The sequence below is a fragment of the Parasteatoda tepidariorum genome, chromosome 4 (assembly GCF_982258835.1).
Source record: "Parasteatoda tepidariorum strain Cologne lab strain chromosome 4, Ptep-v5.0, whole genome shotgun sequence".
Lineage (NCBI taxonomy): Eukaryota > Metazoa > Arthropoda > Arachnida > Araneae > Theridiidae > Parasteatoda > Parasteatoda tepidariorum.
The window spans coordinates 26,963,305-26,989,361 of NC_141758.1; the positions used below are offsets into that span (position 1 = coordinate 26,963,305).

The following is a 26,057-nucleotide window of genomic DNA, read 5'->3' on the forward strand; positions in this document are numbered from 1 at the left end:
CGCCAGAAGAATATTTTGAAGAAAAGGCCATCTTCAGGAGTAGGATGCGAAGAAAATGTCGTCTGACTTAAATTAAGTTTTTTCACCAGGTCATATAATTTGACAGTTAATTCTAATCTCACCCATTCTAATCAAGGCTTTCTAAAATGAGAATCTGAGGATAATAGGAAGTTAACATCAATCACTTACTTTATATAGGTTTGCTAAAAATTACATCCACGAAAAAAAAAAAACCCATTTTAAGGGTTCCAAGGACGTCAAAGGTGCCTTCAAATTTTTTAAGGCTTTTACCTTTGAATATATAGTGGTCCTTCTGATATATATATATCAGAAGGACACTTGGTTATGTCTGATATTTTTGTTACAAGTTTGAATATGCATGCACATATTTGCATTATATATGCTATGTTTCTTTAACTAGAACATTACCTTTGGTTAAAGGATAAATAACATACCATTTTCTTTTATAAAAGAATCTTTTCTAATACTGCAAAATAAGACGTGAACAAAGTAAAGTCTATCGTGGCATCGAGTCGATTTTTCCGAATGCCACTTTCTAGGAGAGGGTCGAGTAAGATTTCTTGCGAACTTAACTTGATTTCTTTATCATTTCGACAAAGATTGGCAAATTAATTATTTCATAGAATATTGATCTGTTGGTGAAGCAAAAGGTTTGTGTCTATCATATTTTGTTAATATCATTACGTCTATCTAAAATCATAAGACAGATAATTTTTTTAAGAAAAAAAAAATGAAGAGATACAATAGAAAATATATACAAGTTGTAAACATTTCGTAAGAGTTTTCAGAAAAATCGTTATCCTTATAGAAAATCCTTGCCAACCTCTGCTTTCATTTTCATTACATATCCATGGGACATCGCACTGTCGGGCAAATGAGTACAAACGTAACAGAGGGGTTTTTAAAAGTCCAGCATTTGAATTGTTGGACAATCGTGTGTCGGGCAAATGACCTGAATTGACCTGTATTTAATAATAAATTTTTTTTAATCTTCCAAAATTAAGACTTTACATCTCAACTTTACATATTTCAACTTTAAGGCCCTAATCCCCCTAATTAGAAATTCGTCACATCTATCAATCTGTAACGTAATCTGTTAAGTAACTGTAACCATTTCATAAAATATTTTTCGTTTTTCTTTGTTCATTTTATTTTCATACTTCATTTTATACGCTTGAATACGGATTCGACTTAGGAACTAAATGACAGTTTAAAATGAGTTTTGAGGTGTTGACTTTATGCTCAAATGGGCATGACAGCAGAATTGTTGGTGTTTCTAACAATATATACTCGAGTATATTAAATATTAGGTCAAATAATAACAGGTATAATGGTAAACTAAACTTTCTTGAATAATTGAAGTGTGACTTTACCGCAAGTTCGTTCTAATTACATAATATAATAGATATTTAAAACACTAATACTTTCCACGTAAAACTTAATTTAGATTGTTTAATGATTCTTAATGTTTTTTTTTCTTCAAAATACTTAAAAATAATAATCATGTTAACCTTTCAACGGCTGTGGGATGAAATTTGCCCTATTTATTTCGGAAAGTAATGTATACTATTAAAATCGTCACGATTTTTATCTTTTAACTCACAACTTAAATTTAAAGTGAAAGTTGTTCTCTTCAATACATAATCACTTAATACTTTTAGCAAACATTTAAAAACCTATTCCTGTCGATTAGTCTCGGGGTTCCTGAGGCCGATCCTTGTATCCTAAAAATAAGAAGAAAAGAATTTAAAAACCTGTTCTGCTTAATCTAGCTGGGTTCCTGAGGCCAATAATGGCCCTTTTCCCATTCATCCTGTGATGAGAACCTAAGCAAAAACAATAGACAGATTACATGAGATGCAACAATTAAATGGCACATGTTAAGGCAGAGGAAAAAAGAATGGCACTTTGCCATGGTAATAAGAAACAAATCATTGAATGTATAGAAAAATACAATACATATTTACAAGAAGAATAACTATTTACAATATATAAGAAGAGTTAGCAAAATTCAAAATGAGAAACGAAAACATCATAAAAAAATTCATTAACAAAAATGTGTACATTTGTTAAAGTAGAGACCCGACCGTCCTGGTTATTACCACCCGTGTCGGATTTATCTCTTATGCTGAATGTTCTGGGTAGCTCAGTATTTGACGCGAAGCGCCATTAACCGATTCGTCGAATTGATTGCGATTTAGGATCAGAATATTCTACACAATGTATATTATATATTTATTTAAATTATTTAAATATAGTGGTGGTAAAAATATTTTTTGACCGCATTTATTTCTAGAGGTATAATGTATAGTTATAATTTTTTTTTTTACATTAACATACATACCAACTCATCCGGATTTTCCCGAAGATTTTATTTTCATATTTAAAGTGGTAGTAAGTATATACTATTTTTTCTTTTATAAACTTAATTTTTAGAAGATTTTGATCACCACTATTCTTACAAAAATTAATCATATATATTAATATGCGCTACTTTCATGGTTTTTAACTTGAGTTTTTTTCAAATGCAACGTATTTGTTTGCTTAAAATTGAAGTTTTAATTCCATTTTAATACCACTGGGAAAAATGATAATGGAAGGGATTAAAAGTTGGCAGGTATGCATTAAATATAAAAAATGGAAGAGTCGGCAAGTTAGCGTCAAGTTTTTAAGGTTGGCAAAGATAAACAAATTTAGTTTAGCTTAAATATTTTTCTGCAGCCCATTTTTATTATTGAAGTGAGCTCAGATTAATTATTTTTTTTTGCAACCATTTTTATTATTGTGTTGAGCTGAGACTTTCGGGTCTGCATCTCTGTGTATTTCTACTTTAGTATAAAAAAAAATTCTACCTCTTCACATAAATATTTTTTAAGTAAATATTCACACATTTGTGACTGTTTATAAATTGCTTTAGCGACTTAATAGTAGTCGGGATGTTGATCACACCGGCGAACTGTTGCTAATACCAAAAATATTTTTCCGAAACGGTAGAAAAATGTAAACTGAAAATGCAAGGGTGCCAACTACTTCGCTTTCTTCAAAACTTTCATTAAAATGTTATCGAATTAAATTGTAAAACGCATATTCAAAGGATAGTTACTCTTACTCTTTAACGCGTTGAATGCCACGCTAATTTTACATGGCTTGCCCGTCTGGCCAAACGACAAATAACTATAAACTAAATTTGACAGATTTTGCTGGTTTTTTAATAGGATCACAAGTCAGACGGTAGAAATGGTAGAAATCATATAAATCTCGGTGCGCTGCCGCGAAGCGCCATTAACCGATTCATCTGTAGTAGTAATTCGATGATGAGGAGTAGTGAGGTGGAATGGAGATGGCGCTTGCATTTCAAGTCTAAAGATGACTTCTAGTTTAATATGGAGTTGAGGGCCTAATAGGCGCCATTCGCTTTTTCAATAATTTTATTTATGCGTTGTTTCCAACTTAAATTAGAGGTGATGGTGACTCCTAGATATTTTGCACTCTTTGTGGGTTTAATGATCTGCTTGTATAGGACTATATCAGGAATAGTTCTACCTCTCTTTTTACTATTGAAAATAATCATTTGGCACTTATCCGGGTGTAGTTTTATCTTCCATTGTGAGCACCATTTTTCGATATTGTAGATCTTGCTTTGCATGTATTTGAAGGCTTGTAAATGGCTCATAGATTTCGTGATAATTGCTGTATCGTCGGCATATAGGGCTGTGAATTCGTTTGGATTTTCGTTATTAATAGGGAAGTCAGCTGTGTATAAGATGTATAGTAGTGGCCCGAGGATACTACCTTGGTGCACACCGGCTTGAATGTTTTTATAAGCTGAGAACGAGTTATCGATTTTAATTCTGAACTTTCTATCAGTAAGGAAAGAGTTAATGAAAGTAATAAGGTCTAATGACATATTCATTTTATGTAGTTTTACGATAAGTCCCTTATGCCATACTCGGTCAAAGGCCTTGGCCACGTCGAGCATAAGCATAAGGGCGGTTTCGTGTTTAAATTCAGCATTACTGATGTATTCGAGGATGTTTACAAGCTGCTTGGTAGTTGATAGGTGCGTCCTAAAGCCATATTGTTGGTTTGGGAGTAGGTGAATATAATCATTGAGTCTTCGTTGAATAATTTTTTCAAAGATTTTTGATAACATAGGGAGTAGACTAATAGGCCTGTAGTTTTCAGGATTAGAGGCGGTTTTACCGGGCTTGGCGAATAGAATGATGTCTGATTTCTTCCATTCCTCGGGAAAATATAGGTTTTTAATGGAGGCATTATAAATATTAACAATTTGGAATACTTTATTTCGAGGGAGATTTTTTATCATGATGTTCGTAATATTATCGTGCCCAGGAGCTTTCTTATTTGCAAGGGTTTTAATGATGCAGGTGACCTCGTCTTCTGATGTCTGTTCGATGTTGTTCTCAATATGGTTGCCTTGATTTATAATATTATTGTAGTGGTCATTTATTATTTTATCGTTTATGGGGCAGGTATTTTCAGTATTGTTGCTGAATTGGGTCTCCGTAGTGTTGGCGAAAATGCTAACTTTATCATCAGATGTATATACTGGGCCGTTTGACCCTTTTAAAGGCATTTTGTTCAGAGGTGATCTCTTAAGAGACTTCGTCATTTTCCAAATTGAATTATCACTATTGTTCAGACTTTCGAGTTTCTCATTCCATAGGCTGTTTCTATGTTGATTACATTTTTCTTTTATAATTTTGTTTAATTTATTAAGTTGACGTTTAAGTTCCGGATTGAAGTTTCTCTGGAATCTTTTTCTCAGTTTACTTTTATCCTTAATAAGTTTTTTGATGTTATGAGGTAGTTTATAGTTGTTGAGGTTGATGGGTTTGAGTTCTGTAGCTTCATTATATGCATAGGGAATGGCGTTAGAGATATTATTAATGGAGGAGTTTATATCATCATTGGAAATGAGGGCGGAATCTTCGTTAGAATCGGTAAGATGAAGGATGTTGTGGTATAGAGTCCAATCAGTTTTTCGTCTAAATTGGTTGTTATCCTGCATTTCGGAGGTAGTAGTGATCCAGACAGGGAAATGATCGCTGCTAAGTTCATCTAGGGTTTCAATAGCAAAAGATGAACTTGTATTTGTAATCACGAAATCTAAAATGTCTCGAGGGTGCATTCCACTATGATGGAGATAGGTGGGTTTTTCAGGAGCGTAGACTGTGAGTCCGAATTCTTTAATGAGCTGGTGCAGTTGTCTTTCAAGTTTGTTAACTTTTCTACAGCCCTATATGTCGTTTTTAGCATTAAAATCACCAAGAGCGATCGTTGGAAGATTGGGAGGGAATAGTTTTTTCATAAAATCTGTTGAGAATTCATTACACGGTGGGTTGCAGATGCAAGAAATTTTAATATTATTGTTGTTTATTTGTAGTAAAATGGAGGTTTCTTCTCTATTATTTTCGCTGCTCAGGTTGTATATTGATGCCTTGTACTTCTTATGGATAAATATCGCGCTCCCGCCGCCTGTGCGAATAATACGGTCACATTTAAAGATGTTGTAGTTCGGTACTTTCAGTCTATGGCTGGACTTTGTGTGCGTTTCAGTAACTGCTATTATGTCAGGGTTGAAATTTGCAATGAAATCGAGAAATTCGGCGAATTTTGTTAGGATGTTGTTTGCATTCCATAGAGCTATGGTTAATGGGGTGAAGGAGAATTTTCTACACATGATCACTGCTAGAGGTTCCTTGGTTTGGGATGGCTTGCGAATTATTTAGAAGTTGCTGCTGGAAAATGGATATACATTTTGCGAGGTTGTTGCTGGCTTCCACAGCTTGTTGTAGTAATAATGCCGGGTTTAGATTTATTGGTTGTTGGGTGCTATTGTTTTGGACAACATTAGCATAGCTAAATCTTGAGCTGGTGGTATTACTATTGAAATTGTTTCTATTTTCTCTGTTACTGAAGGATCTTCTATTATTTGTTCTATTGTACATTTTTTCAACAATACTTTCGTATTTAGGGCATTTACTGTAATTTGCTGGGTGATCTCCACCACAGTTGCAGCATTTTGGAGGTTCGTCGTTTGTTTTTGTACATTCATTGGTAGCATGGTTCCCTGCACATTTTACACAGCGGTGAGGATGGTTGCACAGTCTTTGGCCGTGGAAGAAATCCTGGCATCGGTGGCATTGTGAGGGGCGGTCGGATTTTCTGTATTCTTCTATGTTGATAAACATATTGAACAGGTATTTAATACTGTAAATGTCTTTACAGCTGGGGATCATGGCTGAAAGCCCTTATATAGCAAGACGGAAAAGATGAAAAACTGGTACGAAAGCCATTTTATTATAGCATTTTTTTCGAGAAAAATGAAATATCTGTAACTATCAAGATTTCTTTAAGATTTTAACATACATATAAATCTGCTTCGTTTCCAAGATGAAATAGATATTGTTAAATAGTTTAAAAAAAGAATAAGTAAACTCCTCCCAAAAACTAGCTGTAATTGAAATGGTTTTACTACCAGCTTTTTCTCTTTTCCGTCTCGCTTTCACCCCTGCTGGGGATTTCCTTGTTTAGGGTTGCGACAAAAGTGGGCATAGGAATTTTGTTACCATGGTTTCGTCTATACATTTGAGTAACGTTAATAACAGAAGAGTTTACTATTGCTAGTTCGTATTGTACATCTTCTGCACTGTATTCTTTTGGTACTTTTTTGACGACGACTCTAAAGGTACGTTCTTCTGGTAAGCTGTATGTGTGATGAGCAATATTTGCTTCTTTTAACACTTTACCGACCGGTAGCGGTTCGAACATACTATGCCCTTTCACCGCCCGTTCAGCTGCAGATCGTCCGAGACACCGGCTCGGTTTCGGCCTAGACTGACGAGCGGACTTCACCACTAAATATCAAAAATTACAAATATGATATAAAATGCAACGTTAAATCATCAATATTCTGGTTACTGTATTAAAAAGTAGGCGTAACTATCTTTCTTTAACTAATCTTACAAAATATTTTGCTACCACTTTATTAGAACTTTTCCAGAAAGCGGAGCAGTTGGCATCCCTGCCTTCATATCGATGAAAAAATCCCGACTTTCCTCGCAGGAAAATCTAGTCGCACCCAGCTGCACGATGAAAAATCCCGACTCTTTTCGCAGGAAAATCTGGTCGCACCCAGCTGCACTCGAGAAAACGACAGCTGAATTTTTTTCAGGGCATGCTGAATTGGTGGAAAACGTAGTCACCACAGATCGGTCAAAAGTCGATTAATCGACGACCGGTCGGTAAGCGCTGGGGAGCAAACGCTGAATAATCTACGGCCGGTCGGTATACGATGAGAACAAAACGTCGATTAATCGACGACCGGTCGGTAAGCGCTGGGGAGCAAACGTCGAATAATCGACGGCCGGTCGGTATACGATGAGAACAAAACGTCGATTAATCGACGACCGGTCGGTAAGCGCTGAGAACAAAACGTCGATTAATCGACGGCCGGTCGGTAAAGTGTTAAAATTGTTATTATGTGACATCTGTCTTCTGTTTTCTTGGTTTTTATAGTGACTAAACTAAAACAATTTGAATTACGTTACCACTAGAAAATATTTTTTTACTCAAAAGTCAGACGAAATGGTGAATTAAATATAAGCCTACGAATGGTTTAGAAATAGTGGTGGGTAAAAATCTACTAAATTGAATTTATTAAATCATGAATCACAATGAATAAACTACCACTTGAAAATATTTATTCGTTGTCCGGGGCAAGTTGGCATCTCTGTGTGTGTAAATAAAACTATTTTTGTGTGTTCTATATGGCATTAATTTCTTAAAACCATTTTAGTAACGATAATAATATAAAAAAAATTAAAAATTTACTCGAATTATGTGTTTCTAATAATCTTGGCATCGCCGGTGACCCCCGTGTCGCTACGAACAAACTCAGTGCCGGTCACCGGTGACCTCCATGACATTCTTTTATCATCTAATTTCACCCCATACTTTGAATTTTTGATATGAAATGGTGGAAAAATTTCTCTAAATGAAAAATACTAAACTAAAACAATTTGAATTACGTTACCACTAGAAAATATTTTTTTACAAAGCTCTGCAATTGTAGACAACCGCACTTATATACTTTACTTTAGCATGCTTAACCATTTCGCGCATGGCTGAAAGCCCTTATATAACAAAAGACGGAAAAGAGAAAAAACTGGTAAGTAAGACATTTCATTGCCGTATTTTTTTCGAGAAAAAAAAATATATCTGTAACCATCAAGACTTCTTTTATAATTTTAGCATATATATAAAACTGCTTCTTTTCCAAGATAAAGACAACCATATTGAGAACAACATCGGACAGACATCAGAAGACGAGGTCACCTGCATCATTAAAACCCTCGCAAATAAGAAAGCTCCTGGGCACGATAATATTACGAACATCATGATAAAAAATCTCCCTCGAAATAAAGTATTCCAAATTGTTAATATTTATAATGCCTCCATTAAAAACCTATATTTTCCCGAGGAATGGAAGAAATCAGACATCATTCTATTCGCCAAGCCCGGTAAAACAGCCTCTAATCCTGAAAACTACAGGCCTATTAGTCTACTCCCTATGTTATCAAAAATCTTTGAAAAAATTATTCAACGAAGACTCAATGATTATATTCACCTACTCCCAAACCAACAATATGGCTTTAGGAAGCACCTATCAACTACCAAGCAGCTTGTAAACATCCTCGAATACATCAGTAATGCTAAATTTAAACACGAAACCGCCCTTATGCTTATGCTCGACGTGGCCAAGGCCTTCGACCGAGTATGGCATAAGGGACTTATCGTAAAACTACATAAAATGAATATTTCATTAGACCTTATTACTTTAATAAACTCTTTCCTTACTGATAGAAAGTTCAGAATTAAAATCGATAGCTCGTTCTCAGCTTATAAAAACATTCAAGCCGGTGTGCCCCAAGGTAGTATCCTCGGGCCACTACTATACATCTTATACACAGCTGACTTCCCTATTAATAACGAAAATCCAAACGAATTCACAGCCCTATATGCCGACGATACAGCAATTATCACGAAATCTATGAGCCATTTACAAGCCTTCAAATACATGCAAAACAAGATCTACAATATCGAAAAATGGTGCTCACAATGGAAGATAAAACTACACCCGGATAAGTGCCAAATGATTACTTTCAATAGTAAAAAGAAAGGTAGAACTATTCCTGATATAGTCCTATACAAGCAGATCATTAAACCCACAAAGAGTGCAAAATATCTAGGAGTCACCATCACCTCTAATTTAAGTTGGAAACAACACATAAATAAAATTATTGAAAAAGCGAATGGCGCCTATTGGGCCCTCAACTCCATATTAAACTCGAAGTCATCTTTAGACTTAAAATGCAAGCGCACTGTCTACCTAATGGCAATTAGGCCAATTCTAACTTATGCCTGCCCCGCCATTAACACTCTAAGTGATCACTTAAAAAATAAACTCTCTATGGCAGAAGGGAAGATTATAAGAAGACTCGTCGGCGCCCCTAAATGCATTAGCAATAATAGTATAAAAAGGGATCTTAAAATTGATGACATCAACGTCTATATAAAGAATTTAAACCAAAATTTCTACGATGAAGCAAAAACCTGTACCACCAGCAATTTTAACTCACTCCTAGATATTGAATTAATTGACGACAACACTAAATTTAGCCCAATCACTGCCTTTTTCCTTAGGGATATGACGTAGTACTAAAACACGAAATACACTCTCGATTTTTGGTGCTAAGCACCACCTCTTCCCCCCATCTCCATTCCACCTCACTACTCCTCATCATCGAATTACTACTACAGATGAATCGGTTAATGCCGCTTCGCGGCAGCGCACCGAGATTTACATGATTTCTACCATTCTACCATTCCAAGATAAAGTAGATATTGTTGAGCAGATTAATAAAGAATAAGTAAACTCCTCCCAAGAACTATAACTGAAAAGGTATTAGCATTTCCTCTTTTCCGTCTCGCTTTCACCCCTGATTTCGTGCCATTTCTCGAGTGAGAATCGTAATGCATTTATCACCAATAAATAAAAAGTGGTGACTAAAATATTATGCTGTCAGTTTATTTCAGAAAGAAATAATGCATTGATAACTACCACATCTTATAAATGACAAAGCATTTTGAAAAGGTGTCCAGTTATATTTGGTGACTATTTAACAAAAACTTCTAATACGCATAAATTGCGTTATGATGGTATTTTTCCGCTTGTGTTAAAAGAACAAAAGCGTTTATAATAGTTTTGACTCTTAATAAACCATTATTCATACCTTGCAGGCACAAAAAAAAAGAAATCTCTCGCTAAAGGTCTACATTTTGTGGTTATAGCTCAAATTACGCTATTCAATTTATTTCCTATTCTGATATCGTCACAGCTAACCATTCGTTCGTTGGCTCCACTGGTACAAATTTCAAGTGAGTTTTCCAGCGAAGCATGGATTACGCATAAATTTCTTCATAGTGGCAGAAAATACTCCAATACCATTTGCCTTTGATCGTAAACTTCTTATTTTGAAAGTATTGTGAAAGCAAAGATTTTAATTATGCGCAATGAATATTTTATATCTTTGCAGGTGTTGAATATGCAACAGCTTTTATTGGCCTTGATAGATTAGCTTATATCATAAAAATAAAAAAAGATTACAAATAGATTCATTAACGAAGAAAATCTGAAAATACATATTTTATGAGAACTTTTTGTTTTACCCTTTTTATTTATCTGCGATGATGAGGCATTTTTGTAAATAATGACTCGTGATATAGGTATTTTGCGTCAGCAAGAAAAGTTTTCCTTCAAATATGTATCGAATTTTTTATCCATTTATTTTGCCTTTTATGTTTCAATTTTAAACGAAATTTACTAGTTTTTAACAATAAGATTATAATAATACATTCCTACAATGTACTGCCAAAGTGAAATATAACAACAGTTATACACGTTATAAATAACCGGATGTTGTTAATTTCATTATTTCCGAAAACTATCCGTCATGCAATGGAAAACATCGTTTAATAATTTTCCTAATCAACAGCGCTATCTGTTAGACAATGTTGTAACTAATTGTGTAATTTGGTGAGAATAAATCAACTAGTTTCCTAAGCGCAATATAGTGAACTATTCGTTGTTCATTTCTATCTTTCCTCTTTCTCGGTGTGGTGGGTAGTTCTTTTGTCTGTCACGGTTGAGCAAAGCTTTTATTTCCCGTGATATAAATAGTAGATGTTTGTTTAGTCTGAACTTCTCCAATCATACGTATAGATAAACTTTCAAGAATCGTGGTCAAAATCACTGAAATGTTCAAAAAATTAACCCTTTCGGGCCGACTGTCACAAGTACGTGCCAGCATGAAACCATATCAATCAGGGTAAAAAGATAAAACTGGTAATCAAAGTAATTCTTTAGCACTTTATTTGTGGGCGGGGTTATAATTGTTTGATTCAGGGCTCGAAAAACCTCAGAAATTTTACCCGTCCCCGAGGACGGCTTGTCCAACAATGTACCCGTCCTCCTTTGAAACTAACCTGTAGCTTCTAAATAAATAAAAATACAATTTTCTCTTATTTATTACAAACATTTATATAAATTGCACAACGAATTAGTAGTTACTAGGAATACAAATACATACTAGGATTACATTATACAGTAATAAAAGAAATACTAGGTTACTAAAAGTAACCTAGTATTTTTTTTTATGAAATAATTTATTTCTTTTATGAAATAATTTAAATGACAAAGGCCAAGACGGGAAAATGGCCGTCCGCGCGGACGTCGGATTCGTGAAATTCGTTGTCCGCGGAGAACTTTTGACCGCCGAGGACGGGCGGACGGGTGGTTTTTCGAGCCCTGGTTTGATTTATTTAATTCACCATTACTTTGTTCAAAATAGAACTATTTAGTTATACTTAGAATTAACATTGATTATTTATATGATTAAACTAACGATAATTAAAGTAAACTCAAAGTAAGTCTGTCAAATTAGCAACGACAACTTTTAAATTACCGTTTTTTATTTAATTACAACTTGGTTCTGATTTTGTACGAATGCTTTTCTGAATCCCCCGTCCCTAAGGGGTTAAAAGTCCAGGCATAGATGGTAAGTCAGAAAAGGAGCGTGTTCCGGAGACTCCGGTCAAAATCATTGTGTGATTAACCCTTTGGGGACGGGTGATTCAGAAAAGCATTCGCACAAAATCAGAATCAAGTTGTAATTAAATAAAAAACGGTAACTTAAATGTTGTCGTTTCTAATTTGACAGACTTTCTTTGCTTTTACTTTAATTATTGTTAGTTTAATCATATATGTAATCAATGTTAATTCAAAGTATAACTAAATAGTTTTATTTTGAACTAAAGTAATGGTGATTTAAATAAATCAAACAATTATAACTCCGCCCACAAATAAACTGCTAAAGAATTACTTTTATTACCAGTTTTATCTTTTTATCCTGGTTGATACGGTTTTATACTGGCACGTTTTTGTGACAGTCGGCGCGAAAGTGTTAATTGTTTTCAACTATAACACTATTCAATATATTTCACTATAACAATAAAGAAAAAAAAATTTTCAACCGAAATCCTTTTTTAATTAGGCATTATTGTCTTCGGCAATTTGATTTGTCCCATTGATCTTGAATATAGATGATACAATGAAGAGTGAATGATCTAAAGTTGTTAACACACAAAAATTGAGGATAAACATCATATAATAAAAGAAACATAGCAAATAATTTATTGGCAAGTTACATGTGTACGATTTCATAAAAACTTCCGTCTCAATAAATACTCACCAGCATATCAGATTGCTAGCAAATACTAGATAAACATGCTTTTTGCAATTCTTGAATTAAATTAACAATTAGCCTTCTTATTTATTATAAAATCGTTTTGATTTTACAAAGTGGTAGCTATTAAAATTTTATTCTTTTTTGTTTTCATCAAATTTAATATTAGACAATAAGTTTAAGCTGCACTTAAAAAATTCCTGTCGTTAGCTATTAAGTACTTTAAATAAACTGGGCACGTGGGCCACGAAGCGGCCCTATCTCATTCATCATTACATTACATACAGTAAGGTAAAATACATTGATTTGGCAAACATTGTGGTAGCCATGGAAAAAATCAAGCCGTTTGCTTGTGAAATAATAAAACAATGAAAAAATTCAATATGACAAATTGACTTTTTTACATAACACTAGAAATATTGATTGTAGACTTAGATTAAAAATAAAGAAAAAACATGATTTGATATGTACAATAATTGATTTTTGAAAGATGAAAGACATAATTGATGAACTAGAAAGTGCATATCTCAGAGAATTTATTCTAGGTTTGATACTTTTTGCATTGCACCACGCTAATTACGTAGCTGCTTTTTATATTCAGAGAAATCTCGAAAGACCTCTAGAAGAGTGGTTTCCAACTGGCGGCCCGCGAAGTCTTTTTTTGTGGCCCGCGAACTAAAATATATTAGTTGTAATTTTTCTGCGGACAATTTTCATAAAAAATCTATATGAGTTTAAAATACTTTTCTCGCTAATAAAAACCTAATTTCTTCGTTTCTGTGAAATTTATCATACCAACGGTGCAAAAAAAAATTTATTTCTCAGGTATTGCATCCAAGAAAATATTCATTCAAATACAAAAATAATCGTGTATGTTGCTCTTTTTTATTTCATTTTTTTGTATTTTGTGAACATAATTTAGCACATGTGAATCAGAAATTTTCACGAAAAAATTCTCCGATTTAACTTTTTGAAACCACTCATTTCGGACGAAAATATTTACACACACACTTGTAAATTTTAAATGTAAATATCTATTCTCTGGTGGTTACAGCAGACAAATCTCAATTTTGTCATTGAACATTTTGTGTGCTACTATGCAAGTTTTAATACCAACCTTTTTAAAGTTTTATATCTTAACAATTAGATATCTGTTGCAAATTAATTGTTTAATACATGGGTGCACATTAAAGTTATTGTAGCCCAAATTTTTTAATGCGCAATTAAATATTTTTAAAAATCTACTTTTTATTTTAATTTGTAATTCTACACCTTTGTTTTGTACAACTTGGTAAAAATCTGACAGTAATATTTAATGTTCCTTCAAACATAAAAGAGTCCTACATAAAATTTTGATAAAGTTGTGGCTTTTGGCTTCATGTAAGTTGGAAACCCCTGTTCTTGAATCATCATCATCATCAATATTTATCTGGGCGCCTGGGGCCGTTAGCGGCCTTTTTCCCATTCGTCTTGAATTGTGATCTTTAGGGTAGTTCTTTCTGGTAATTGGAATACAATTGAAATAAAAGGAATTTAAATATTTTGAATTTCAGATAAAATTACGTCACTACAAAAGTAAGCTGCCATTGGCCTGAGGTTTATGACTTCTCTTAAGTTTTCAAAAGTAACAATTTCGTTGAATCCTGATGTGTCACAATTTATGGTTTTTTCAAAAAATCTGAAATTTAGCTTTGCAATGTGATGATCTAAAGAATCTATGTTGAGGTCGCGATGTATGTTTTAATTTCTGATAAACCATCTTGCTTTTGTTATTTTCCTGAGGATTTTGTTCTGGCAAGTTTTGAGTTTTTTAAGGAGTGATGTGGAGATGTTGCACCAAGCTGGAGATGCATAAGTCAGGATGGGACGGATCATTGAGATGTAGACTGTACGTTTAAGTCTAAGTTCCATTTTGGGGTTCTGAAGATGGATTTGTAATCTGTGGCAGGCTGCTTGTGCTTTGTTAATAACTGTTTTGATGTGATCTTTCCAATTAAATTTGCTGTTAATGACCAGACCAAGGTATTTTGCGCTTTTGACTATGGGAATAATTTCATTAAAGAGAACAATTTGATTTTTGGGGCGGATGGTTTTTCTTTTATGCTGAATGATTAGTAGTTTTGATTTTTGTCCATTTATTTTGAATTTCCAGTCTAGACACCATGTTTCGATTTCCTTCAGTTTTCCTTGGAGTTTTTGTAGGGCAATGTTGGGGTTTTTTGACTTCACTACGATTCCAGTGTCATCTGCGAAAAGTGCTGTGATGCTGTTAAAGTCTTGTTTGTCGACAGGAAAGTCGTGGGTAAATAATATAAATAATATGGACCCAAGAATGCTTACTTGGGGCACTCCTGCTGTTACTTTTCTGTTTGTTGACTTCATGTGCTTAAAGCTAACTTGAAAAGTTCTATTATGTAAGTAGGCTTGTATAATTTTTATGATACCAGATGGGAATTTCCCTGCTCTTGAATATCCTAGTCCTAGTGTTTTGATCTTATTGGGCACCTGGGCAAGCTCTTGAATATGAATTGCAATATTTATATTATAATGTTTTTTTACTAATTATAGTGGTGATGGAAAAAGCAAAAAAATTGAACTTCCTATGATCATTTTTGTTGATGCAATGTTTGCACACGCCGACCAGATGGCCGAGTGGTTAGCGTGTCTGACTACGGAGCCGATGGTTGCTGATTCGAATCCCGCTCAGAGCAAGGATGTTTCCTTCTCTCTCCGTGTTCTGGGTCCTTTCTCCTTTGTGTGTGTGATTGTGTGAATGAGTCACCTGCCCTATAAACGGGTTTGTGGTTATGTGACGTGGGTGACGCTGCTCCACCGCCGTGGCTTCGCCACAGTTGCTCACTGGGTAACGAGAAGAGAGTAGCAGTTCTGACATTCCTCTGGCCAATGGGTCAATGTCCCAAGTACCCGCCATTTAAAAAAATGTTTGCACACTAAAAAGGGATACCATTTATAACAGCTTCAAGCATGATCTTTCAAATTGTGCCAACAATTGTATCATATAAAATCTACAAAAACATTTCCCGCTAAAAGAAAGATTAGTTGCATGTAGTGTGTAACGAAATATTTCCAAAATATTGTCAAACGCCTATATACATCGAAACTCCTAAGATGACGCAGTCAGCGTTTTGCCCTCAATCAATAAATAATATGTTATTGTTTTATTTTTCATTTTTGCAGTCTGAACCGGATTTTTCAAAAGATTTTTTATGCAATCAATAAACAATATTAGGAGCGATTGTCTGTCGTTTTAGATGGCAACCAATACCATCAAACCAGTTGTAAGAGTCGTTTGCTGCTTTACATCGTAGGCAGTATTGATACCTCCATTTAGAGTGATGTCGTTCAAAATGGGGGAAAGATTTTTTTTTCCTGCTCCTGTTCCCTTTCCGCTAGTTCTGTTCACCTTCTTAATTGTTTGGGAGCTTCCTGGGGGCAACTGTTAGTTGAACAGGAGAGGATTTTTAATGTTCTCAGGCGACGGAATCTTTTGGTCCTGGTGTAGGCTTTCCTACACCAACGGGATGTGCAACAACAACAACAGAGTGATGTCGTGCTTTAGAGGATTGGACTGCAATGCAACCGAATGGAGCCAGGTAGACCTCAGCGACGAATCTCAAATTTCACAATCAAGTCGGGTAGTGATGACTATAGAGTACTTGTTTGAAGGCTCCTTTGTAAACGCTTCTATCCTGCCTAAGATGTACAGCAGCGAAACACTCCCAGAATTGGTGTGATAGTATGAAATGCCATCGCGTATATCACTCCTAATAATGATCCACGACACCACTAGAACCTTGCGGCACGTTTGTGGCACACTCCAGCCACATGGCAACGCTCTCTAGAGCCATTTTTTGACTGAAAAATGCTCGACCACACACAGCAAAAATTTCACAGGAATGTTTCCACCATATTATTACTCTTCCCAGGCCTGTTCAATCCTATGAATTGTCACCGACCGACCGATTATGATTCAATTGGGGGTGGGCCAATTTGGGCAGCCTCGAAATTTAGTCGCATTAGTAAGTGTTTACAGCACCTGAGGATCGAGATGCCACATGACATTGTAAGGACTTGCATGCATCAATTTCCGACCGTATTACATTGTGCATTCGTGCTGGAGGTGGCCACATCCACGAACTAAAGCCTCCTACCTATTAGGATTTTTTTCTGCAATGAATAATTATTCTACTTTTATTTTTTTTAAATAAACTTACTTCTATTAACGTTATACAGACATACCACTTTTTTTTTAATTTACGAGTAAAATTGAAGAAAAAAAACGAATTCATAAAGGATATCCAGAAGCTGAAACCTGATATCTTGAAGCTCAAACTCTTTTCAAAACAAATTTCGAAAAGAATTTCCACGGAAAAGTGTGTAAATGGATTTTAGCCGGGGGGGAGGGGAGGGAAGCGATCTATACATTTGAAATTCTTTCATGAACATTATGCTTATTAATTTTTATTCAACTCTAATATCAGTTAATTTTATTATGGGCTCATCAAATAAAAATTATCTTAATACAGTTTAACTTTGTAACAGTTTCCTTTTAATTATTTCAATTACTGTAATTTAACTGATTACCACCTAAATACTGAAAAATTTTTAAACATTATATTTATTTACTTAACATTAGTTACTGTAGGAAATCAAAAGTATTGGTTTTTGTTAAATAGCATCCGAATAATGTTTGTGGTGCTATGGTTTAGTTTCATTATAAAATTGTTATGTTAATCCGTTTTGTCCCGACTTTATATGTTGAAATGATACAAGAAGTGGTTTTATGGAAAAGGTGGTATAATATATTATCGAAATTAATTGTTTTTTTTTACTGATAGAGCATTCGAAAAGTCTTTGATAGATCAAAAAGTACTTGCTCCTTTTAATTCTAGATCTAGTCAGAAATAACTAAATCATTGTGGTATCTGAGAATCTATTAATTCACCCAGATAAATAAAAATTCTGAAAAAGTTTCCCACCACAATGAATGTCTTTGAAAATAGGAACTGTCCTAAATATATGACGCTGGGCGCTAACCGGTTAATCCCTGATAATATGACTCTCTCAGTAGTTTAGCAAAATGTAGCGTGCTGATATACTCTTACCAACTTAACCAGTTTTGTCCCGAATTTATATATTCAAATGATGAAAAAAATGGTAAAATATATTAACGAAATTAATTGGTTTTTCTACAGTTAGAACATTCAAAAAGACTTTGATAGATCAAAGAGTACTTGCTCCTTATAATTCAAGATCTAATCAGAAATAACTAAATCATTGTGGTATCTGAGAATCTTTTAATTCACCCAGATAAATGAAAATACTGAAAAAGTTTCCCACCACAATGAATGTCTTTGAAAAAAGGAACTGTCCTAAATATATGACGCTGGGCGTTAACCGGTTAAATTCACATTTTGATGAAATAGATATTATTCTAAATTTTAGGATTTGTCTGAGTAATGTTTGTATATCAAGCGTTTTTTCAAGAGGGCGGTTTCTATTTACGAAAAAAAAGTGGTATTACGGGTGCTACAATATTACTGGACCAAAGAGGCATTTTATACGAACTTTTGAATCACTCGCGCGTAGTGGTGTGCAAAATACGAGCACCATGTCTTTAAATAAAATTTATTAACTCAAAATTTCACACATATTTTCCTCAGAGCAGAACAAGTCAGTATCCGTGCTTGAACTTGATTATTATTTAGCGAAAAATGCAATTTAAAATCACTTCACTAACCAAATTGAGCTGGGTACTTGAGCCAAACACGGCCTTTGCCCATTCATCGTGTCATTAACAGTTTGCGTGAGGTAGATGAAATGCATAAAAACATAAAAATTTCAGATATATGATATCATAGATGATATCATTGCTCCTTTTGCCTAGTCTTTAAAGTTGGGTGTAATAATGGATTCAAAATTATTGTAAATCAAATTTGTCTAAAGAAAATAACCTGGTTAAAAACTTAGTACAACTTTAAAGACACACAAAAAAATTTCCCGTTAACCTCTTCGAGACGGACTTGTCATCTATGCATTCTCAGGGGATCGATAATCAGGGTAAAAAAAATAAAACTGGTAGCCAAACTATTTTTTTAGCAATTTATTTGTGGGCCGGGTATTAATAGTTTACTTTATTTAATTCACCACTACTTACTTCGAATTAAAAATTGTATAGTTACACTTTTAACACGCATGGATTGATACCAATACTGAAATCCTGACCTATGTTACTTCACGTTGACAATCAAACTACAGCCAGTTGCTCTTATTATTTTAATTTTCTTTCAGTTATGCAAGCAAGGTGCTTGTCTCCCTGTAACAGCCACCCCATAGACTGCTGAACTCAAACTGTCTTTTATTTTAACTTTTTATACTATTTCATGATGTATTCTGCGCGGCCCAGGTTCCCAATTTTTTATAAATAAAGAAAGAAGATCAGGGATTGGATGTGTCAGATTTAAAGTGAAAGCAAAAATAAGTCTGTCAAATTAGCTATGCTCAAACTAAAGCTATGGCTTTTTATTTTTTACTATCATGATTCTGATTTCATACGACTACAACTGTGACTCGCCCGTCCCGAAAAGGCTAACACCTTCACTATGCGTGTTGCAGGAGTGACTAATAACACTGAGGAACAAATTTTTAGTTGCATTTATACAAGTATTTAATCGTAAACTAATCTGGTTGTGGAGATTTTAAATCAGAAATTTATTTTTCTCGAAAAGCAGCAGAACTTTCCGAAAGGGTATTTTCCATTAAGTTTATTTCTTGTTTCAATATACTGGATCATAAGACTTAACTTTACCACGCCCCACCTCACTCCAATAAGGGGCATCCAGGGATTACTTAAGTCTCGAAATGCACATTTGTGTGTTATCTGTACTTGTCTGTGCCTTATCTGTACTACATACCTGCCAACTTTTACGCATTTGGCGTAAAATTTTATTTTTACATTTAAAGTGGTAGTAAATATGTACTATTATTTCTTTTATAAACTTATTTTTAAATGATTTTGATCACCACTATTCTTAAAAAAAATAAATCATTTACATTAATATGTGCTCCACTTAGTTTACAACTTAAGCCTTATCAAATACATCGTATTTTTATGCTTAAAATCGAAAATTTAATTCCATTTTAATACAGCTGGGAAAAATCATAATGGAAGGGATTAAAAGTTGGCAGGTATGGTACTAGAAAACGAATAGATTGTGGTGAACAAAGAAGTCATCCCGATCAAATGAAGTGATCCTGAATTGCAAGGGTGTCAATGTAAGCAACATATAGATGTTCTGTTCAAAAGATGAATGTTCCGTAACGAGCCGTGATTGCTCAGGGGATAGAGCGTTCGCCTTCCAATGAGGTGACCCGGGGTCGAATCCCAGTCGATACGAATTCTGCATCCGGCTCGCACCGATCACAGTGCTGACGTGAAATATCCTCAGTGGTAGACGGATCATGGGTTAGAGTCCCCTTGCCGTCAGGCTAACCGCGGGAGATTCTCGCGGTCTTCCTCTCCGTGCGGGTTAGTTCCATCAAAATGTCCTCTTATGATATTTATGAGAAACAACGGAAACTACGTAGATATTGGATCCAAGCATAATAATTTTTATAAATTATATTACATAACTAAAATTATATTATATATATATATATATATATATATATATATATATATATATATATATATATATATATATATATATATATATATATATATATATATATATATATATATATATATATATAAAGCGAGAGAGACATAGAGAGAAAGAGTAAAAATTCGTACATAATATCCGAGTACATAACTTTGCCCAAAAATAAATAGAGAAAACTATACACCTACTCTAAATGACGAAATAAAAATTATCAACAATACAAAATACATATAAGAACTAAAACCCACTCTCGTCTCGAGAAGTTCAGGTAGGTAGTTGCACAAGCAAACCTACGTCCCACCCGAACAAATCTTTTTTTTATTTTTCTTTCTACCGCAAACCATCTCAAACATTCATTACAGCCTGAATCACGGTCACGGATGATAGGCGGCCATTCGCTCTAAGGTGCTAACACAACACACGCATTCAAACGTGCATTCGTTGAAGGAAACAGGTTCCTATCTTCGAATGCGGAGAGAAAACCTCCACATAGTTCTCATCTCAACTTCGAACGGTTCCGTTCTTTCTCCTGGAATTCCAAAATGATGGCTCCTTCTGAAACTAGTGTGCAAACGACTAATACACACAAAACCGATACTTCTCATTCTGTTGGAGTAAAAGTGACAACAAAAGCTGAATCAACTGGAATAGCTGATAATTTGGAGTTAAACCCTTATTATTTCATTACTGTTCCTGGAATTCTGAAGCTCGTGCAACTGGTTCGTACCTATGTTTATCTTTCGCTTAATTATCGTTTGGCATCCGAACTATCTTTTGCTTGATTTAATAACGGGTTGTTTCGTGACTACGCACTATTCTTCCGCCTTACTGTTTCGGTTTCTGTTTCGTCTTATGATATTTATTTACATATATATTTTTAAAAAATATCCCTATCCGCAGTTTTTCTAAGTGATCATTTCTTTCTATATACTTGTAAATTTTTATTCTTAAAAAATCATTTTTTTTTTTTTTGAACTCTTAATGAATCTTCAATTAGACTACAGATTTTCATCAAGTAATATTTACTTCGAATTGTAAGTTTTTGGAACGTGTTGTTTTAGAATAATAAGTTTTATTCCTTCAGATTTAGTGTATTAATTTAGTTAAAGAATAATCAATGTATTCTTAAAATAAGATTTTTTCTTTACATATTTGATTTTTTATCTAGTCATCTTAACAAGTGTTTAGTTATCTATAATCATTAGATTAAAACAAATTCTGAAAAAAAAATTCAACATAAACTATAATATTTTTAACGATTTATTATTTTAATATTAATTATTTAATTAGTAATTAATTAGTAATATTAGAATTCAAAGTGATTTTGTTTGGTCGTAATAATTATCTTGATATGTTTATCAATCTATTTTATGACGTCGCATTTTTTTCTCCAATGCTATATTATTTCTCTCAATTTAGTTTTGATTGAATCGTTAATTAATGTGACGTAGCTTCTTAAGATCAGATTTAATTTGAAGAAATTATTTTTTCTAGTATAAATGCAGCGTTGCCAACTACTACGCTTTTTTCGAAATATTTTATAGAGTGGTGGACATTTATAAAGTTATCAGAATTTATGGTAATTTTTCCAACTTTTTGAGAGAGATGGATTGAAACGCCGGCTCATGTGAACTTTTGAATCATTTGCAGATAGTGGAGTGGAGAAATTTTTTAAACTTAAATTAACAAAATAAAGAATAATACATTAAAACATAAACTACCACAATCAGAAAATTTCCCGAAAAGCGCGGAACGTTGCAGCCTAAACGTAAAAAGTAATAAGAAAAATTTTCTGTTTATTTAAGAATCGCTCTTAGAAATTAAAGATAATTTATGTGTACTAGAATGCATGGTTAAATTTCTAGATCTCGTTTTGTCATTTTAATGGGTAGTTTTAATATTAAAATGGTAGCTATTTGACTAGAAATTTTTTCAATCAATTTAAACTTGTTTTGCTTTTCTTTTGGACGCTGTAACATGTTTTTAATTATTCAGAGATGCCAACTGCTCCGGACATGCCATAATAATTAAAAAAACGGTAAATACATACATGTAAATTTTGCAAATATTTGACTGCTTGCTTTTTAAAAAGCATAGCATGACATGAATGCTATACGTTGGTGAATTTTATAAGCTAATGAATTATTTAGAAATAGTGGTAGATAAAAATCTACTAAATTGAATTTATTAAACCCAGAATCATAACTGAAAAACTACCACTTTGAAATATATCCGGAGCAAGATGGCTCTCTGTAAGTTGCGAATAATATATGCCTCTCAATAATTTATAAATAGTGGTACATAAAAATCTAATTCAATGAATTTATTAAACTAAGAATCACACGTTAATAAGCTTCCACTCGGAAATATTTAATTGCTGTCCGGAGCAAGTTGGCATCTCTGGATTATAGTTAACCATTTATTTTAACCATCGCTATTCTTCAAAACTAATTTTTCTACCAAAAAAAATATCTTCAATATATGCTCGATACTCGATGTTAAATTGCTTCCAAACATATTTTTTCTTCCCTTATCTTATTGAAGAAAACTAAATAACTATTTTTTCTTTTTTAAAATTTTCTCAGGAATCTAAATTCTAATGAAAAACAGTTCTCAAATAAAACATTATCAGAAAACATTATCAGAAATTAAAGATTATAAAATAATTCTTTTTATAGTAATCCTGAAGCTTATACTCAAAAGTACATACAAGGCTATATAAAATGAGCATAATTCGATAAAACTTTACGACATGTGTCGCAATAATTTCTCTGAAACGCTAAAATGAATTGTTGCGACATACTTTTAATATCCTGTGTCTTATAGCTAATAAATGGTTGCGAATTTAAAAATGAAAAATTTTAAGACGTGAACATTTTTATAACTAACATTGTTTTAAATTTTAGATAGAATTCTCAATATTCATGATGGTGTGATATCACTTTGCAATTAACAAACATAAATATTCTTTGTAAAATAAGCTTTATAAAAAGAAACATGTAGCAAAAATTAGGAATTGAATGTGATCATAATGTTTAAATGATTACGTTTACATGAATATGATGAATCAAAATTACTCCGTACCTGGTAATAGAGTGAACGTTAAAAAAAAAACGAAAAATTTAACTGTTTTTTTTAAAAAATCTTTTTATTTGAATAAATAAAAAATAAAAGAAAGAAATAATAAAAGAAAGGAAATAGCAGAATTTACATGCGCTGACAAAATGGATAAGTGCCTTATACAATTTACCAATTGTAAGTTTTATATAATTTCTGATGAATTATAAAATGCAGAGAATGGAGATATTGAAGATTATATTTCATAAGCTGTTAATCCTAAGTAAAAAAAAAAAAAAAAAAAGAAATCTTTTAACTCTTTGTATTGGAATGCTATTGTCTGACATCATAAATAATTTAAGACCCTTAATGTTTAAAATTTTTACACTTAATGTTTTGTAAAGAAATTGCTTTTAGAGTGTTATGTAATATTTGGTAAACAAACAGGTTTTTTTTCTTCTTTTAAACTCTTAGTGAATCGTTCTTTTAAGTGTAAAAAGAGCCTTAGATGCAAAGGATTACACTTTATTGAAATTATTTAAACATGTTTCATTTCGAAATAATAATTAACAATAGCAAATATGTAAACGATCATTTTTATTCAAATGAAAAAATATGATACTCATGAATTTGTAGTTAAAATTTATGGCCTTTATTAACAAAAGTGAAATAAAAGGATCATATTATTGTAAAAACGAAAAATATAGATATCTGTTTAAGACTTTATAATTATCAATTATGTTGTATATGTTTCGCTATGTTTTTTTTTGATTTATTATTATTTTTTTATTTACTTTTTTTCAATTTCTTGTTCCGAGCATGTTTCCAGTTAAATTTTCCCGAAAACGTTGGATTTGTTGATATTTTACTAAGCCATCCTCTAAAAAAAGTGTTTACATTTTTCTTAATTCATTTAAATAACTATGTGTTTTTTTTAATTTTCTTTAATTCAAATATTTTTTTCTAGTTACTCAACATTTATTCGCAATGGTTAACTTTTTATTTTACATTTATTTCAAAAAAGCATAAAAGAATAATTTATTTTAATAACATTGTGATAGAAAGAATTTTGAGAATGAAACAGGTAAGGGACATTTTTATGAATAACATAAAGTGGGCGCATCAATGTGGGTAGGCTTAATGTCACAGAATTGTTTTGGACTGCACTTTAATTGTAACATAACTAATCAACATTAGTTTTGATTCTGCATGATTTTTTCTTTCAAATTGGGTAAAGGTAAATGAAATAAGTCAAAAAATAATTTTTCTTACCTTCTAACAAATATCGTATGGTCCTTAAAGTTTTAAAAAATGGAACTAAAGTGAAGAAAATAAAATACTTAGTAATAAGTTTGTTTTCACCACTATACTTAAAATATTACTGAAAAAATAAAATTACATGCGCAAGTCATTGTTATGATATAGGAAAAGTTCTCCCAATGGTAATGCTGAGTGTAGTGAAATACTTATTTGAAATCGAAGAAAAATTATTGAAAGAACCGTTTTAACTCGGTTAATAAAGTAGTTCGGATATACTTATTCTTCTTTCCCTGATGTGATTCATCCCCTCAGCTCTTCGATTTATTTAATTAAGTATTTTTTAAGTTTGCACTTAAAAAATATTCACAATCTAATTCAAATATTAAGCTAATTGCACTAGATTTAACTGTTTTCATCTTCTTTATCTTCAAAAATCGCATAAAAGCTGTGATTTGTTAGGGACATTCCAATCTCGGACGAACTTTGTTATGATATTGAGTTACGTCTCGATTTCTGATTTAAAGAAAGATTCTGAGTTTGTAACTTACAGTATCGTCTGCACTTATTAATTAGCATATTTGAGGTCACCCTCTCGATTGAATCTTAGAACGTGAAAATCCGATCATTAGATTAAAAATTATTCAGAATAATTCGTATTTCCCCCCCCCCATCATTTTTCATTCCACTAAATCTAAATGATTTATAAGATTATTTATTATGCCATAATGATTCAAAAGTTCATATGAAACGTCCCTTAGTTCCGTAATGAGGCTTTAAAATGTTGTCAAAATTACCAATTGTTCTGAAATATTAGTTTTTTAAATGTCTACTACTTAATAAAATATTAATCTAAAAGTGTAATAGTTGAAGTCGTTGTATTCTGATAAAGATTCTGACCACTAATTGCGAAGAAATTATACTTTTTATTTGTAAATGCAATAACCATTTTGAAAAGAAATCAAGGTATTATTACTTGTGTACTATTTAAAATTATTTTAACATTTTTAACGAGCATAACAGCTGAATTCGAATGCATAGTTGATTTGTGTTCGAGCCGGATGTGGTGTTGCCGAATAAAAACTCTCTGCATTACGTATTAAAAATAATAAAATATGATGATGGTGGAAACTATGACTATCACAAAACTTTGAAGGAAGAGAGAAAATAGCAAAATGAAAAGGGGAAAATACCACAAGGGTCTCTTGTA

The 26,057-nt window shown here is 32.8% G+C and overlaps 1 protein-coding gene across 1 annotated transcript in view; it reads left to right on the forward strand.

The window, feature by feature from the left end:
* Nucleotides 1-20,779: 20,779 nt before the first annotated feature.
* The window catches only part of LOC107445542 (CKLF-like MARVEL transmembrane domain-containing protein 4), a 44,992-nt gene continuing 39,714 nt past the window's right edge, over nt 20,780-26,057 (forward strand). Inside the window, exon 1 of the mRNA XM_021144308.4 lies at nt 20,780-21,252. Within this exon, the coding sequence (XP_020999967.1) occupies nt 21,076-21,252 (177 nt within the window). The 5' untranslated portion in view covers nt 20,780-21,075. The remainder of the gene's footprint in view (nt 21,253-26,057) is intronic.